The sequence below is a fragment of the Peromyscus eremicus genome, chromosome 3 (genome assembly GCF_949786415.1).
Source record: "Peromyscus eremicus chromosome 3, PerEre_H2_v1, whole genome shotgun sequence".
NCBI classification, from domain to species: Eukaryota; Metazoa; Chordata; class Mammalia; order Rodentia; family Cricetidae; genus Peromyscus; species Peromyscus eremicus.
In genome coordinates, this window is record NC_081418.1 from 26480726 (window position 1) to 26498703 (window position 17978).

The following is a 17978-nucleotide window of genomic DNA, read 5'->3' on the forward strand; positions in this document are numbered from 1 at the left end:
ACATCCTAAGGGACCTAAAGGAGAGCCAAGTAGGGTGAAGAGTATCTGTCATGAAAAGAAGCTGAATGTAGGTTAAGAGCACTGAGGATCTGTGCTATGCTTCCTGGAGCTGTTCTTGTTTCTGCCGTACCTGCTGTATCAAAAGAAAACCTCAGATTCTTCCAGGACAAATCGGGCTGTGAAACTGTAGCACCTTCACTGCTAGAGGGGGCTGAACTGGTTTGGACTGTGGGTGAAGATTTTACAGAGTATTCTCAGTAAACAAAGTAAACTGGGTTGGATCAAACGGGGACAGTCTGCAGGTATGCTAGTCTCAGGTTGCTATACCAGTCTTGGTCAGGCTGAGTTTCAGACTAGAAGATAAATCAGAAATTTAGCAGCAAGATCCTGAAAAAAGAAATACACAGAGGAACTAAATAAGCCCCCCACAAGACTATGGCCAAGAAGGCCATGTAGAGGACCTTCACGAGGGAATGGCAGAACATGAAGGGTGAGGCTGGTCTGCACACTGTTTAACTACCTCCTCAATCAACACATATCCTGGCCCAGAGCATCTGAGCACAACTTCTCATCTATCAGTGTTTAGTCATTCAACAATGAGGTACAAGTATAAACCCTAGAAAACCAGCTTAAAATAATCAACTAAAAGAGAGGCAACACAGACATCAGCATGTACAAACCACAAACCTTGAAGATCAATTACATCTAGGAGAAAAGAAAAAGAGACAAAGGAAGGAGGGAGGAAGGGAGTGTGGGAAGGAAGGACAAAGGAAAGAGGGGGAGGGAAGGAGGGGAGGGAGGGAGGGAGGGAAGGAGGGAGGGAGGGAGAGAGAGAGAGAGAGAGAGAGAGAGAGAACACACAACCCTATTCCTTGACTTCCTTCTTAGGAGAAAACCCAAATGACAAGTGTTGTACTACATTATGAGCAACGTTCAACTGCCAACAGAACACTGAAAATATGCAAAGAAAAATAAAAAAGTGTGGTCCACACTCAGCAAAAAACAGTAAATAGAAGCTTACTCTGAGTGAGTGAAAATTTGAGATTTTGCAGAAAAAAATTTCAAGGCAATGACTGTAAAAGAGCCAAATGGGTATGAAGTATACATTTGTAGCCTCAGCTACATGAAAGGATGAGGCAAGGATTGTTTGAGCCCAGAAATTCAAGGCCACCTGAGCGAGCAACATAAAGAGATCTCATCTCGGGGTTGGGGATTTAGCTCAGTGGTAGAGTGCTTGCCTAACAAGCACAAGGCCCTGGGTTCGGGCCTCAGCTCTGGAAAAAAAAAAAAAAAAAAAAGAGATCTCATCTCAAAAACAAAAATTTAAAATGCATTTAAAGAATTAAAAGACACTATGTTTAAAGAATCATTGAGAAATATGACAGAAGTGTACAAGGGAATCTCAGAGACTACAGCTGAAGAACCATACAGAAAATGCAGAGCGAGTGCTTTCCACGGCTACCTGTTTTGATGTAGCTAGATGAGTGATTATTCTTACCAACATTTTATTTATTTGCCAGTATTGGGGATTGAACCTAGGACACTAGCCAAGTGCTCTACCACTAAGCTACAGCCTTTGACAACAACTTAAAAATACTTTAGCTATTTCATGAGATCTAAGGTACAAGATGTTGGATAAGTCATTATAAGCTTTGCAATAAACTTAAGGTAAAGATGACTTACTCTTTCCTAGTGAACTAATCAATGATGTGCTGATTTTATTTAAATGAAATTACTCATAACTAGGTAATACTGTGAATACAGTATAAGGTCAGAGGAACCAAATAATGCTATCAACAGTTCTGAAATTATTTAAGAATTTAATTTTGCTGTTATCAGTTTTCAGCATTTGTCAAGAATGTTTCTACAATTCTCAAACAATTAATAAAATATTATATGACAGAAAATTTATTCTGAAACTAAGACACATACATAATTTTAATTAACTAGACTATAATACTCATGAACTCGCAAAGTTCATACCTACACACACATACACACACCCCACCAGCAGGCATACTTTCAATTCAACAATAACATGATGATAGGTGGTCAGTATTGATATTTTTTTTACTTGTAATTCCTTAGTGGCTAAATACTTTAAACAGTTTAATTGGCTTTCATTGCTTTGATTTTTCACAATAACATTTAATTGTCACAACATATAATTTTCATAACATTTAATAAACCATACTTTTTTCATTTTTAAGGACAACATATGCTATAGGAACACTAAGTTTTCATGTATTTCTTGAAATTGTATGAGTTTTAAGCTTAACAATATTATGAATATTTATGTCTCAAACTTACATATATCAGAGGAGAAAATAAACATCCTGCCTCTAAGTATTGACCATTACACTGTTTTACAAGGTGTAAACCATTTTTTCCCACTATTCACATTAACACAGCTACCTGGGGAAAAGTTGACTGAAACAGATAAGTATACTTACTCAGTAATAAATTCAGGGCTTGTAAAGCTGAGGTTTGTTAAACGACCTTCAAGTTTTGATGACTCGTGCACGTTTAAGGCTGGAGTGGTCTTAGTGGCGAGTACAGCTCTTTTTTCATCTTTCTCAAGTGCTTTTCTCTTCCCACCATTCTGGAAATACTCTCTGCATATACTAAAGATGAAAACAAAGTTGGGTTTAAAAACATTAGGTGTGATGAAGTAAAATAAATTAACAACAACAACAACAACAAAACACTCTTCATTATTCAAGGTGGGAAACTTTCAAACAGAAGGGTCCTATTTTAAAAGGTCAAATATTACAGTGATGGCTATTCTTGGTTGTTAACTTGACTATATCTGGACAAGTGGCTGGATATACCTGTGAGAGATGTTTCTTGATTGGATCATTGAGGTCAGAAGGCCCACCCTAAATCCCGATCTTCTGAGGTTGAAGAACCACCTTAAATCTGGGCCTCGCCCTCTGCTGGCAGCCGGTAGGAAGGACAGGGAAGAAAGAAGCACTGGTTCTTTCCAGCTTGCCCTTGGGCTCCCTGGCTAAGTCCTTCATTGGTATCAGAGCCTGCTTCTTCAGGATCCTGACATACATCAAAGACTAGCTGAGATACCCAGCCCTGAGGACTGAATGACTACTGGATTTTTGGACTTTCTGTTGGTAGGACTGCTATTGTTGGACTAACTAGACAAGCCACGCTAATAAATCCCTTTTACTAATTTATTAACAGATTAAACAGACAGATTCATTCTATCAATTCTGTTCCTCTCGAGAACCCTGACTAATACAACTACATTATAATTTCAAAAAGCATTATTATAAAAATGTTGAATAGGTTGGTTCGTCAGCCATTCTTGCTAGGTAAGTTGCTTCTCCCTTTGCCATCTGTACACAAGCCTAGCTCCAGACTTGCAACCTGTGAGCCCTGACCCCTTCTGTTCAAGTGCCACCTTTGCTGCCTAGCTAAGTCCTTTATTCCTTATCCCATCATTTACGCTACCTGTTGTCACTCCACACCCACAGCCCTAGTTTCAATCTGCTTTGTTCATGCGCCATCTTTGACTGGTGGGATGTCTTTAGCTATCCCAACCTTCTTGTTACCCACTGCAATCTCTAGACCCACTGCTGCAGCTCCTGATCTGTGGTCAGGAGTCAACTTTGCCTGGTCCAATTAAACAGCTCATCATCAGGTCTACCTGGCGTAGTTCTAGTCACACAGCTCCTGCAGTCACCCAATCTAAGGCAGGCCCAATTCTCACAACAGACACAAACCAAGGAGAGTTCACATGCCTAGGTCAACTCACAAAAACAAAAACAACACTAATAGCCAAGACAGTATGTCTTACATCAAACTCACCAGTTCTATAGTTCTGAGGACTACCTAGATAAACCCCATGACAGAATTTAGAAGAACTTATATATTTTATCAAAGAATTCATGTAATTCAAGGAAGAATGAATGAACAAAAACCTCACTGAACTCCAAGAGGCTCACAATAAACACCTGAGTGATGTCTACGAAAAGACAAATACACTGCTAAATGATGAAGAGAATTCAGGATTTGAAGACAGAATTCAATAAAGAGATAGAACACAAACTGAAATGAAGACAGAATTGAAAAACTTGGTATCAAGAATTAAGTAGAAGACAGAATACCAGATAGAGGATCTAGATCAAATAAGCAAAGAATATTTTTAAAAAATTAAAAAGCAGAGGAAAAGAACATGCAAGAAATGGTAAACACTATGAGGGAAAGCATCGTGGGTTATATAGACCAGGTCCTCAACAGGACCATAGAAGAAAAGTTCCCCAAACTAAGGAAAGACATACCCATCCAGACACAAAAAGTGCAGAGAGCAACAAATGGACAAGATTAAAAAAGAAACACTCCATAGCATACCACAGCTGAAACAAAACAAAGAAAAACATTGAAAGTTCCAAGACCAAAAAAGTGACATATAAAGGAAAAAACCATCAAAGTAACAGTTGATTTCTCAATGGGAACTCTGAAAGCCTTCTGGAGCAATGTACTCCAAGTTCTAAAAGACCATGGATGTCAACCTAGACGACTATAAACAGCAAAACTATTTGCCACAGCTGAAAGAAAAGGAATACTTTCACTGATCCAAACAGTCTTAAAAAATTCATAACCAACTACAATAATAAAATTTCTAAGTAGAATACTGGAAGCAGCACTTCTAATGGAAGAGAGACTACACATAGCCAAGAGACTCTAGAAAGAAAACAAGTAAAGCTATAATTAAAGAATTACAAAGCACAACTAAGAACACAAACCTACAAACAGCAAAATGATTGCAATCTACACAAACTTTTCAATAATAACTCTAAACATCAATCATTTCAAGTCTCCAATCAAGATATAGGCTGGCTGAATGGAGTAAGAAACAAAATCCATCTTTCTATTTTCTACAAGAAACACAGCTTGTAAAATAGGCACCATCCTAAAATGAAAGGATGGAAAAAAGTATTTCAGGCAAATGGGATCAGGAAGCAAGCAGGCACAGCCATGTAGCAAAATATACTTCAAATTAAAATGATTTAGAAGGGACAAGAAAGGTACATCATTACAACCAAGATACCAATTAATCAAGAATATAGTATAATACTAAAGATAAATGCACCAAATTCTGGTGTACTCAGTTTCACAAAAAAGCATACAAATGGAAGTAAAGACACAAATTAGCACAAACTCCAATAGTAGTAGGTGATTTCAACACCTTTCTCCAATAGATAGAATATCTAGACAAAACAAACAAACAAACAAAAACAAGAAACCTCAGAATTAAAGATATTTTATCAAAAGGACCTAAAAGACAACTACAGAATATTCCAACCAAACACCAAAGAACATACATTCTACTCAGAAGCACATGAAAGCTTCTCTAAAACAGACCGCATGCTGGGACCCAAAACCAACCTAAAAATACAGATAATTCCATGCATCCTCTCAGGCCATTATGCAATAGAATTTAAAATTGACAGTGAACAAAACTCTAATTAAGTGTACAAATTTATGGAGATTAAACAACTCACTAGTGAATGATGAATGGATCAAAGGGAAAAAAAAATCAAGATAGAAATCAATATCCCAGAACTAAAACAAAATGCAAAACAACAAAAGCTATGGGGCACATTAAAAGCAGCTCCAAGAGAAATATTTATAGCCCTAAGTGCCTACACATTAAATAATTAGAAAAAGCACAAATAAATGACTTAATAGTGCAATTCAAAAATTTGAAAAAAAACAAGAAGAAAACAAGCTCAAACCTTGTAGACAATAAGCAATAAGAAAAATAAAAATAAAAATTAATGAAGTATAAACAAACAATAGAAGAATCAATGCATTTAAGAGCTGATTCTTTGAAAAGATAAACAAGACAGACACTTGGCCCAAAAGAAAAAGAAATGAACAGGGAACATTACAATAGCCCCAGAGAAATTCAGCATGTTACAAGGGAATATTTGCAAAAATCTGTACTCCATTAAGTTGGAAAATCTGAAAGAAACGAATAAATTTCCAAGTTACCAAATTTAAACCACGAAGAGATCAACAGTCTAAACAGCTCCGTAACAAAGCAGGAGATTCCAAAAGCAATAGAAAGCCTTCTGACAAAGAAAAGCCCAGGCCCATATGGATTCACAACAGAATTCTACGAGACTTACAAAGAACTACAACCAGTAAATCCTAAGTTATTCAAAGGAGTAGAAGTAGGAGGAAGACTCCTAAACTTGTTCTATGAAGCCAGTATTACTAGACTATCCAAACCAGGTCAAAACACAACAGCTATGAAACTAAAGCAAACAGATGGCCAGCCAGTACACCTGATGAGCACAGATGCAAGCACTCTGAATCAAATCCTCTTCAATGAGTATAGAAACATGCCCAGGAGGAGCTGTCCAGTTCAAGAGGGGCTCTATGTCTGTCGTTTGTGTGCTTTTTCACTTTGTTGTTATTTTTTGGTCTTACTGGTTTTCTGGTTGTTTTCATTTTTTTGCTTGTTTTTTTTTTTTTTTTTTTTTTGGAGGGGGTAGGGAGGTAAGAGGAATTGAGTGAGGAGAAATAATATGATCAAAATATACTGTATGAAAATAAATGTTAAATGAAAAGCAAAGATCATTCAAAGTCAAGTTGGCTTTATCAAGAAAATGCAGGATGGTTCAACATATTTAATTATATAAATTACTAAATATAGTAAGTACATATCAATAATTAATAAACGATATAAATTAGCTTAAAGACAAAAACCCAGGATCATCTCAATAGATGCAGATAGCTTTTGACAAGGACTGGAAGGAACAGAACTCAACAATAAAGGTTCTACATGACAAACCCACAGCCAGGACAGTAAAGTACCCCCTCCCCTTCTCAAATAATGCTGGGAGCACCAGCCAGAGCAATATAGCTAGAGATGGAAATTAAAGGAATACTAATGGGGGAAAAAAGAAGCCAAGTATCCCTATTTGTAGACAATATGGTAGATGTAGACCTCACAAGTGTGATGGCTATTCTTGGTTGTCAAATTGACTACATCAGGAATCAACTAAAATCCAAGTGGGTAGACACACTTGTAAGGGATTTTTCTTAATTACATCATTTGAAGTGGAAAGATCTACTTTGAAAAGATACCTAGTGTTCAGTATTTTGGTAGAAATAATACTGTGAAAATGGCCATCCTATCAAAAGCAATTTACAGCTTCAACGCAACCCCAATAAAACTAACCACAATATTCCATATAGAACCAGAAAAGACTCTGGATAACCAAAGCAACCGTGAGCAGAAAAAATAATATTGGAGGGATCATTATCCAAGATCTTAAAATATATTGCAGAATCACAGTAATAAAAAACACTATGCTGGCATAAAACCAACATGGAATAAAGGCCCAAATGGAATGAAATAGAAAACCCAAACAGAGTACCCATAACTATAGCCATCTGGTAGTTGAGAAAAGGGGCCTCAAACCATATACTGGAGAGAAGACAGCATCTTCAACAAATGTTAAAATTACATACAGCCCAAGCCTGCTCTTGGGATCTTTGGGTGCATGGAATAGTCTCCCAACAGTTATCTTCTGATCTCCCCTTCCCATAAATACAAATAAAGTAAAAACTGTGGGTGAGGTAAGCAGAGAATACGTTAGAGAAATCTTACATAACAGGAACTGAATAATAATCTGAAGCCTGAGAGAAGTGAGCCTTGTTTCTTGTCTCCATCTCTTTTCCTGTTGCTGTGATAAAATACTCTTGACAAAAGCAACTTCAGGAAGAAAGGGTTTATTCTGTGTCACAGTTCATCATAATTAGGAGTCAAGGAGCCTGGCACAGTTGTTCACATTGCATTCACACTCAAGAAACAGACACTAGAGCTGACAAGATGGCTCAGTGTGTAAAAACAAGCAGCCGGGTCAAATGAACTGGAAAGGAAGAAATAAAACTTAATGTATTCAGATGATACTGCGAATATCTAGACAACCCAAGAGACTCAATCATGAACTAACACAAACAGTAATAAAATTCTGTAAAATGGTGAAGTAAATGAGAAGTATCCATAAACATGTTAAAGAAATACATACACTAGCCTGTTAGAATATGTAATGAAAAAGAAACTCATATTTATAACAACAACAAAATGTTAAGGTGCCTAGGAATAAAACAAGAGATATGCACAACCGCCATAGAGAAAACCTTGAAATACTGACAAAAAAGGGAAAAAAAAATGAAATACATTTTTCATGGGCAAGATGATTCAATATTGCGAAGGCATCAGTTTTTGCCAATTTATAATTTCATATCAAGCAATTAAAAAAATAAGTAAACCAGCTTATTCTAAGGTAGAAAAGGAAAAAAAAAAAAAAACAAGAACCAAGCAATTTTGAAAAAGTACAAGGGTGGGTAGGATAGATGACATAGAACGGTATTATGTAAGTCTATGATTAAAATACTGACAGTTATAGGCCAACAATATACATAACTAGTGAAAGAAATTATAAAACAAAATCAACTATGAGGTAAACAGTAAAATATGTAAGTATCAAGCTATGATACTGTGATATAGTTTTTTACATAAGTGGTGTTGGGGAAATGGACAAATCATATGGGGGAAAGTTATTTTAGGGAGAAAAAGGAGAGTGATACTTCAGAACAAATACCTGATAAACGCCAAACAGGTAAAATACATAAATACACAAAATGAAGTTATAAAAGTATTAGAAGAAAACACGAATGAATAATGAATAGGAATCCCTATAGTTGGCAACTTCAGAAACTTTTTCTAAATGTATTTGATTGGCACAGTAAGGAAGAACATTTATAAAGTATTGTGTGACATTTCAATATACTGATACTCTGTACAATAGACTTATAGTTCTACTTTAAGATATAAGAGGGGTACAAGGTATGGAACACTGATTATGTAGTCCTAGTCAAAAAGCCAGTCATCTCAAAACCCAGAAAAAATCAGTTTAATCTGATCCAGAAGGCGGGAAAAAGATGGAGTTCTCTGAAGATGGGCAGGAGAAATTTTCTAGTTATTTAAGAGAATTATTGTGTTCAGACTTTGAACTGGCTGGATGAGACCAAGGGAAATCTGTTTTATTCATCTAAAACGAAGATCTTAGGATCGATCAGACTTCATGATTATATGAGTCAGTTTTTTAGTACCACTCTATCACTATATATCCATACAGAAGTACATAAATGTGTCATGTACACACACACACACACACACACACACACACACACACACACACACTGCTTCTACTTCTCTGGAAACATCTAACATAATACCAAATGGCACGATCTCCACAATTAAGTAAAAGAAGGTAAGAAGCAATATATAACACACTATCACCTACAGTTAAGAATAGATATTGGAGGGCAAATTAGTACAGACACTATGGAAATTAGGGTGCTAGCTCCTTAAAAAATTAAGACATCTATTACCATATGAAAGGACTGTATTTCCTACCACATGTTATTTGCTGCTCTATTCACAACAGCTAGGATGTGGAAACATCTAGATGTCCGACAACTAATGATTGAAAACTGTGATAAGTATACACAACAAAATTTTATTATCTGTAAAAAGAATGAAATGATGAAATCTTCAGGTAAATAGATGGAGTTGAAAAAACATTTCAGTAAGTACAGTAACCCAGACCCAGAGAGACAATGTTCTATGTTCTCATTTATATGTTGATATTAGCATCAAATTTTTAGGTCTGTGTGTTTAACTTTGAGTACCTATAGAATCCAGAAAACTAGAAAGGGACCGATGCTGGGGATGGGAAAGAAAGTTCTTACGGGAAGAACAGAACATGGGTGATATGAGTGGGGGAAAAGAATGGAAAGAGAAGTTTCAGTGAGGAGAGTGACAGGAAGGGAGGATTAGAGGGGAGAGCTGAGGAGGGAGTGGGGGAATAACTAACATGAGGGATGTTTGAAAAAGCCATATGAAAATCTACTATTTTATAAGGATCAAATACATATTTTCATGTAAGAGATTAATGGAGTTACCCTCTACAGTGGATTCCTTGCAGAAGCCAGAGCACCAAATAAAAAGCCCAGTGATATGTGTGGGATACCCACTGGAAATGTTGAGCAGTGGTGTCCCAGAGACCCCATAAACAACAGAGGCTATTGTCCTTGCCCTTGACTGCCCACCAGAATTTGAAGGTAAGATCTTACTGCTAAAGACACCACAGACTTTGGTGACAAGACAGGTAAATCAAGCTACAAATGACTGAGAAGATTCCTCCATTCTAGCTAACTTTCATAGCATTAGAAGTTGCTATATAGGCTGCTGGGGGATGAGGGTGAAAGTCATCAACACTGTGAACTACAATAACAAGTGTCATGGCAAGATATGCCGATGGGTACAATAGTAGCACAAATGTTATGGGAGTAACCAACTATTTCCTGATTAAAGGATTTAAGACCTGTTCCCCAGGAAGAAATCTGCCTGGCAGTGTAAATCTGACCAAGAATCCGTGCCTGAGGTGCACACAAGTCACAGGTGTAAACTTATTATAATTCTGCTACATGGACATAGAATCAAACTACTAGTATCATAGTTCACTACCCATTGTTGTGATAAACACCAAGACCCAAAGCAACTTGGAGAGGAAAGGGTTTATTTAAGCTTACATGTCCTAATCACAGTTGATCATGAAGGAAGTCAGGAAAGGAGCTAAAGGCAGGAATCTGGAGGCAAGAACTGAAGCAGAGGCCATTGAGACATGGTGCTCACTGGCTTGCTTTCCATAGCTTATTACATAACCCAGAACCATCTGCCTCAGGGTGGAACTGCCCTTTGAGCTGGGCCTACACAAATTAATCAGGAAAATGCCCCATAGGCTTACCTATAGGCTAAGTTGATGGAGGTATTTTCTCAATTGATGTTCGCTCTTCCCAGATGACACTGACTTGTGTTAAGCTGACAAAACCACCAACTAGCATGCCTATATAAATGGTGATTTTACATAGTACTTTAAAATTTTTTTTTTTTTTACATTTTACAGTGGCATTTCCTTACATATGCACAATTGTATTTTACTCTAATTTGCCCTCCCTCATGCCACCTGCCCCGGAAATAGAATCTGTGTTCCCTTTCCATTATCCTCTTTCTGGCTGCATCTCTCTCTCACTCACTCACTCACACACACACACTTACTTGTAGTTTTAAATCTAGGTTGTGCATCTGAGAGTAATCATTTGCCATTTGTCTTTCTGAGTCTGGCTTATTTCACTTAACATAATGATTCTCCAGTTCTGTCCATTTTCCTGCAAACACCACATTTTCCTTTGTGTATGTACACATCTTCTTTATCCGTTCACCTACAGGTAGGCATGCCAACAAGTTCCATTTCTCAGCTGCTGTGAATAGTCCAGCAACAAATGTGGATACATAACAAACTTTGTGTTATGTGACTTCAGGTACACACCGAAGAGTGGTGTAGCTGGTCATACAACAGTTCCATTTTGTTGTTGTTGTTTTTGCTTTTTAAACACTTTCATGCCGATTTCCTCACTGGTTACATAATTATTCAAACCTATTATTCCCTTTCTTGCCTTCAGTGTGTGGAGTATTTTTAATATTTTGATCATGAAAGTGGAGAATTTTCCATTTGTGGTGTTATCAGTGCTCAAAAAAAAAAAAAAAAGATTTTGGAGCATTTAGGATTAAGGATGTTCAATCTCTCTCCCCCTCTGCCCTACTCTCTCATGTGTTTCTAATTCTCTTCACAAAAATGACATGACATAAAAGACATCCAGCTGCCTGTATTACATTATTTTCAAATTCTACCTTCCATTAAAAGAAAACAGGACTCTGAAAAATTAGATTGTAGGTCTAAAGTAAAGAAAGTAAAGACTAATTTTGTACTGGACAGAAATAAATTGCTCAAAAGCAATGTGAGAATATAGAAGCAAGCTTTTGATTCATTCTCATTGGCTAGATGAAATTACATGATTACCCAATAAGGAAAAAAAGCCAATAACAAAGGGAAAAAAAATGACTAAAAGATAGAATTAGTGAAAACATGACACTACTGCTGTGGGATGTTCTGTAGCTGGAGAATTTTTCTCCAGCTCCCATCGCCAAGTCCCATCAGTCCCGGAGCCCATTTATAAAATAAACACATAGACACTTACATTATTTAAACTGCTTGGCCATTAGCTCAGGCCTATCATTGTCTAGCTCTCACTCTTATATTCAGCCCATTTCTATTAATCTTTACTTTGCCACGTGGCTCGTGGCTTACCGGTACTTTACATCTTCCTTGTCTTGGCAGTGGCTCCAGCAGGTCTCTCTTTCCTTCCTCCTTCCTCAATTCTCCTCTCTCCTTGTCCCACCTATACTTCCTGCCTGGTCACTGGCCAATCAGTGCTTTATTTATATAGAGCGATATCCACAGCAATGTTCTAAATGTTAAATGTGTTGCTCTGATTGGTTAATAAATAAAACACTGATTGGCCAGTAGCCAGGCAGGAAGTATAGGCAGGACAAGGAGAGAAGAGAATTGTGGGAACAGGAAGGCTGAGGCAGAGAGACGCTGCCAGCTGCCGCCATGACAAGTGAGATGTAAGGTACCGGTAAGCCAAGAGCCATGTGGCAACTTTTAGACTAATAGAAATGGGTCAATTTAAGATAGAAGAACTAGATAGCAAGAAGCCTGCCACGGCCATACAGTTTGTAAGCAATATAAAAGTGTCTGTGAGTTTACTCGGTTGGGTCTGAGCGGCTGTGGGACTGGTGGGTGAGAGAGATTTGTCCTGATTGTGGGCCAGGCAGGACTGGAGAAAACTCCAGCTACACACTACAGTGATATTACAGAAACATTTTCAAAACCTCACTTGTCAAAATTGTAATTGTCTATGCCATACAACTTAATAATGTAAAAATTGGTCAACAGAAAGAACTATAAATAAACATAGATGTTTTGAAGAACACATAATTATGTTCTATTTATAAAGAAAATGCTCATTACAAAACAATGACAGTAAGTGTTAAAAGAATGATACACCTGAAAAAAGATCTTAATTTTGCAACTGCAAATGTGTTATTTAATAAACAGAAGTGCTGGGCAGTGGTTGTACACACCTTTAATCTCAGTACTTGGGAGGCAGAGGCAGGTGGATCCTTGTGAGTTCAATGCCAGGTTGGTCTACAAAGTGAATTCCAGGACAGCCAGGACTTATACAGAGAAACCCTGTCTCCAAAAAACCAAAATAAATAAATAAACAAACAAGTAAATTTATTTCAAAGGCTGTTAAAGACAAAATTGATCAACAAGCCAAAATGTCATCTCATATATTACTAGCTAACTAAAAAGAGAAAATCGAAGTTCCTATTTGAAGAATCTAGAGGCTTCACCACAACCAAGTGATAGCATGTCTCAGAAAGGTAAGAGCCTACTCATAAGATGCAGATGCAGTTTCATCTACTAAGATTTCTTTTTGCAGCTAAGTGGTGGTGGTGTACACCTTTAATCCCAGCACTCGGAAGCAGAGGCAGGTGGTTCTCTGAGTTCCAGGCCAGTCAGGGCATAGAAAAACCCTGTTTTAAAAAAGAAAACAAAACAAAAGGATTTCTTTTTGCAAAAATGTTTGAGTTGCAACAATCCTCTAGAGCAATGGTTCTCAGCCTTCCTAATGCTGTGACCCGTTAATATAGTTTCTCAGTTTGTGGTGACGCTGAACCATAAAATTGTTTTCGTTGCTACTTCATAACTGTAATTTTGCTACTGTTAGGAATTGTAATGTAAATATCTGTGTTTTTGAATGGTCCTAGGCAATCCCTTCGAAAGGTTGTTCACCACCCCACCCCCACCCCCCACCCCCGCAAAGGGTCATGACGCATAGGTTAAGAATGACTGCTCTGGAACCAACTTTCAGTTTACAAGAAATAAACAAGATTGTAAACATGAATAAATAGAACCAAGAAGAAACAAATACATGAATCCTGAATATAAGCAACAAAACTGGTTTAAGATTAGAATACAGGCCGGGCGATGGTGGCGCACGCCTTTAATCCCAGCACTCGGGAGGCAGAGCCAGGCGGATCTCTGTGAGTTCGAGGCCAGCCTGGGCTACCAAGTGAGTCCCAGGAAAGGCGCAAAGCTACACAGAGAAACCCTGTCTCAAAAAACCAAAAAAAAAAAAAAAAAAAAAAAGATTAGAATACAGACAATCACAACAGTTTCCAACTTCTGTAACAACAAAACAAAACGAAACTATATAATCTAAAACTGATGTATTTTTTTAAAAGCTTGGAGGACAAAGGATGCAATGTGGTTTAAAGGAATGAAGAAACTACAAATCAGCCTCCTTTCCTAACTAAGGGAGCGCAGGTAGGGGGAAGCGTGCACTGCAACGTTTCCGAGCACGAAGAATCAGGCTTGCCAGAGTCATGGGATCCTGTAGTGGCAGAGCTTTCAAGGGACAGTCACCACATGGACAGGTTGGAATCTTTAAAGAACCAAACTACAGATATACTTTCTCATATACTCTTTCTGATTCTTGGGCAGCAGCAGCATGAGAGGCTGGGAATGGAACGAAAAAGCAGAGGAGGATCTCTGTGTTCTCTCTTGGGCTAATACCTCAAGATCTTAGCTCATCTTCTCCAAGAGCTGTCCCTCTGCATACACAGAGCATTCATTCACCCACTCTCAGAACATCCAAAACCAAATGTGAACTGACGCTTTCTAAAGAGGTAATTTAGCTCCATTCCAGACCAATTACTACTGCCGATGGATGAAGTGTTCTTTTCTTTCATCCTAGCTCCTGTATCAGAGAAAAAAAAAAGGCATGTCTCTTCTGAGGAAAATATTTATACGAGTGTCTTTTAAGCACAATAGCAAACCACCATACACACAATGAAGCAGGAAAAAAAAATGGCCTATAACCAAAAGAAACAGATCTGCAGCTACACTGTGGTAAAATAAGCAGAGAAAGTCTTGCCTAACTATTACAAACATAATAAGCAAAAATAGAGAAAACAGTCAAGTAATTTTAAGAAATTTGAGAAAATTAATCTTACGTTTCTCAGTAATTGATAAGATACCAAAAAAGGAAAATCAGTGAAGATATCTAAAATACTTGAACAATGCAATTAGCCACTTTTAAGCAACAATCAAAATTAAACTATGTGAAGTTTTCTAAAAAAACTGACATTTTTATAAAAACTCAACGTTATAAAAAAAAACCAATGTAAGAACATAGAGATATAACTACCAAGGTCTAACTTTTAGGAAAAAAACTTAGAACCTTGTGTTAGTTATTGTTCTACTGCAATGACAAAGCACCACAACCAAAGCAAGCTACAAAAGAAAGCATTCAATTTGGGATTCATGGTTCCAGAGTGTTGGTCCATGACCATCAAGGCCAAGAGCATGAAAGCAGCAGGCAGGCACAGTGCTTACATGAGACAACCATAAGGCAGAAAGCAAGAGAGCAAGCTAGCAAGAGAGAGAGAGCATGAGCTTGCTAAATGGGAATGACATAGGCTTTTGAAACCTCCAAGTCCCACCCACTCCTAGTGACACATTTCCTCTAAGAAAGCCACACCTCCTAGTCCTTTCCAAATAGTTCCACCAACTGTAGAGCAGTATTCAAATGTATTAGCCTATGGGGCCATTCTAATTCAAATCACCACAAAATTCTAAGATTCATTCTGGAGACACTAAGAAAAAAACCCTGAATTTATGAATTAGATATTTTTAGTAAGTTAGAAGATTATTGATAATTGTCTTAATGATACAGAAGGATTTTCTCCTTAGGAGTTGTGAGTTCAGGAATAAAATGGGATGTTATTTGTGAACTGCTTTCAAATTGTTCAGGAAAAAATATGTTTATGTATCTTTGAGCATACACATAAAAAATGCTTTACTGAAATTTTACCTGTACCTTTATATGTACATTTTGCTGTATTTTATTATTTCATATTACATTTGAAATCTAATTATTCTTATAAAAGAAATCCACCTTTGAATTATTTCAACTAAATGGCCAATAAAAATCTTAGCAAAGAAAATAAGTCAGTCTTATTTCACACATCAAACCTCTTTAAAATTTTAAGCATAACTAAATGGAAGCAAACTTTTGCTCAACTGGCACTGAAGCCCATATTAGCTTTGAAAGTAATACTGATCTCTTATAATTATCAAGAGGGAAAAAAATCATACATAATTAAAATTATATATAACTACAAATTTAATATTGTTTTGAAGGCTTTAGGTTTAAATAAAGACACTGTACAACCTACAACCTCTCTTACACACACATTTTGTTCTGCTTCAAGATCTCAGTGTAGAGCCCAGGCATGTTCAAACTCATAGCTCTCCTGCCCTGCCTCCTAAGTCTAAAAGCATGTGTCATCATGGGAGGCTCCATCTTTGTTGTTGGTGTTTTTTAAATCCACATCTTGTATTTGACTATTGTTCTTCAGAAGTCTGAGTTAAATTCATATCAACTATTTTTAGCAGTTTGACCTAAAAACAATCTCTTTCTGAACACAAGAAGACAGAATACCCCTGGGGAAAAACAAACTCAAGGAAAAAGAAAGGAGAATGAATACAAGGCAGATTCATTACCCAAGTGGAAGGTACAAATGTTCCTCTGAGAATGCCACACATCAAAGTCCACTTAGGAAAACAGGAAGAGGGGTTGCCTCCTGGATTGTCATGACAACTGAAAAGCCAAGAGTAAAACAGTGATGGTTCTGTTCTGTTCCTGAGTAGATGACACTGGAACTTCCCATTACCAGGGAACATCTAGCCTAGTAGGACACCTCTTTTGTTTCTGAATTGGGGGTGGGGGGGGCAAAACAGTCAACTCTATAACCATTTTCTCTACAGAGCTAAGCAAATAAAACTAAGCAGTTAATTACAACACCCCATTTTTCTTTTCTCTTTTTTGGGGGTGAGGGGGAAAGGGAATCCTTGCTTTATTTCCCCCACTGTACAATTCTTTGTTCCACAATCCACTCCTTTCATTTTCTCATTACTTTTACCCATATATATATATATATATATATATATATATATATATGAATGTATGTGTTTGTATATATAAATATATGGTTCTCTTAAAATTAACAGGAAAGTGAATATTTATATAATTTAACATTAAATTATATAACAGAAATTTTAATATTGTGTTGAAGCCTTTTTGGTCAAATTAGCTTTAGGTTTAAATAAAGACACTATAACCTCTCTTACATACACATTTTATTCTAGATTACACATGTGCGCATGCACAACTACTACTAATTATAAAAGAAGTCATGAAATTGAGATTTAGAGGAGGACATGGATGAGTTGGAGTGGGAAGACACTGGGGTAGAAGGATGTAAATAGAGTACTCAGGTATAAGACTCGCAAAAAACTAATATATGAAATCTCAAAGTATTAATTTGCATTTCCCTGAGGCTATGGATGTTGAAACTCATTTAAGTGTTTTTCAGCCACATGTATTTGGTCTTTTAAGGATACTCCTAGTTAAAAACAAAAAACCAAACAAAAAAAACCCCACTCCTAGTTTCATGACTGATATTTTAATTGGATTATTATCATTTTTTTGATGTCTTACCATAGTCAGAATGGCTAGGAGTAAAAACAACAACAAAAACAACAATCCAAATGAAGTAGATGAGTAGATGACGTAGAGGCTGTAGAGAAAGAGAATATTTACTCACTGATGGTGGGAATGCACACTGGCCAGCCACTATGGAAATCAGTGTGGAGATTCCTCTAGAAGCTAAAAATAGGTCTACCACAACATGTAGCTATACCACTCTTCAACATGTAATAAAAGGACTGTATCTTACTACAGAGATACTTGCTCATCTATGGTCACTGCCCCTCTACTCACAATAGTCAGGAAGTAGAAGTATCTACCAACTGAAGAATAGATAATGAAAATTTATATAGTAAGAAAGGGGGACCTGTGGGAGCCCATTTTCAGGTTTCCTCCTGGCTTTACCCAGCAGGTCT

At 37.0% G+C, this 17978-nt stretch overlaps 1 protein-coding gene across 1 annotated transcript in view; it reads right to left on the bottom strand.

The window, feature by feature from the left end:
• The window catches only part of Bmt2 (base methyltransferase of 25S rRNA 2 homolog), a 52666-nt gene that overhangs the window by 16251 nt on the left and 18437 nt on the right, over positions 1–17978 (bottom strand). The window contains exon 3 of the mRNA XM_059257389.1: positions 2454–2624. Within this exon, the coding sequence (XP_059113372.1) occupies positions 2454–2624 (171 nt within the window). The remainder of the gene's footprint in view (positions 1–2453; positions 2625–17978) is intronic.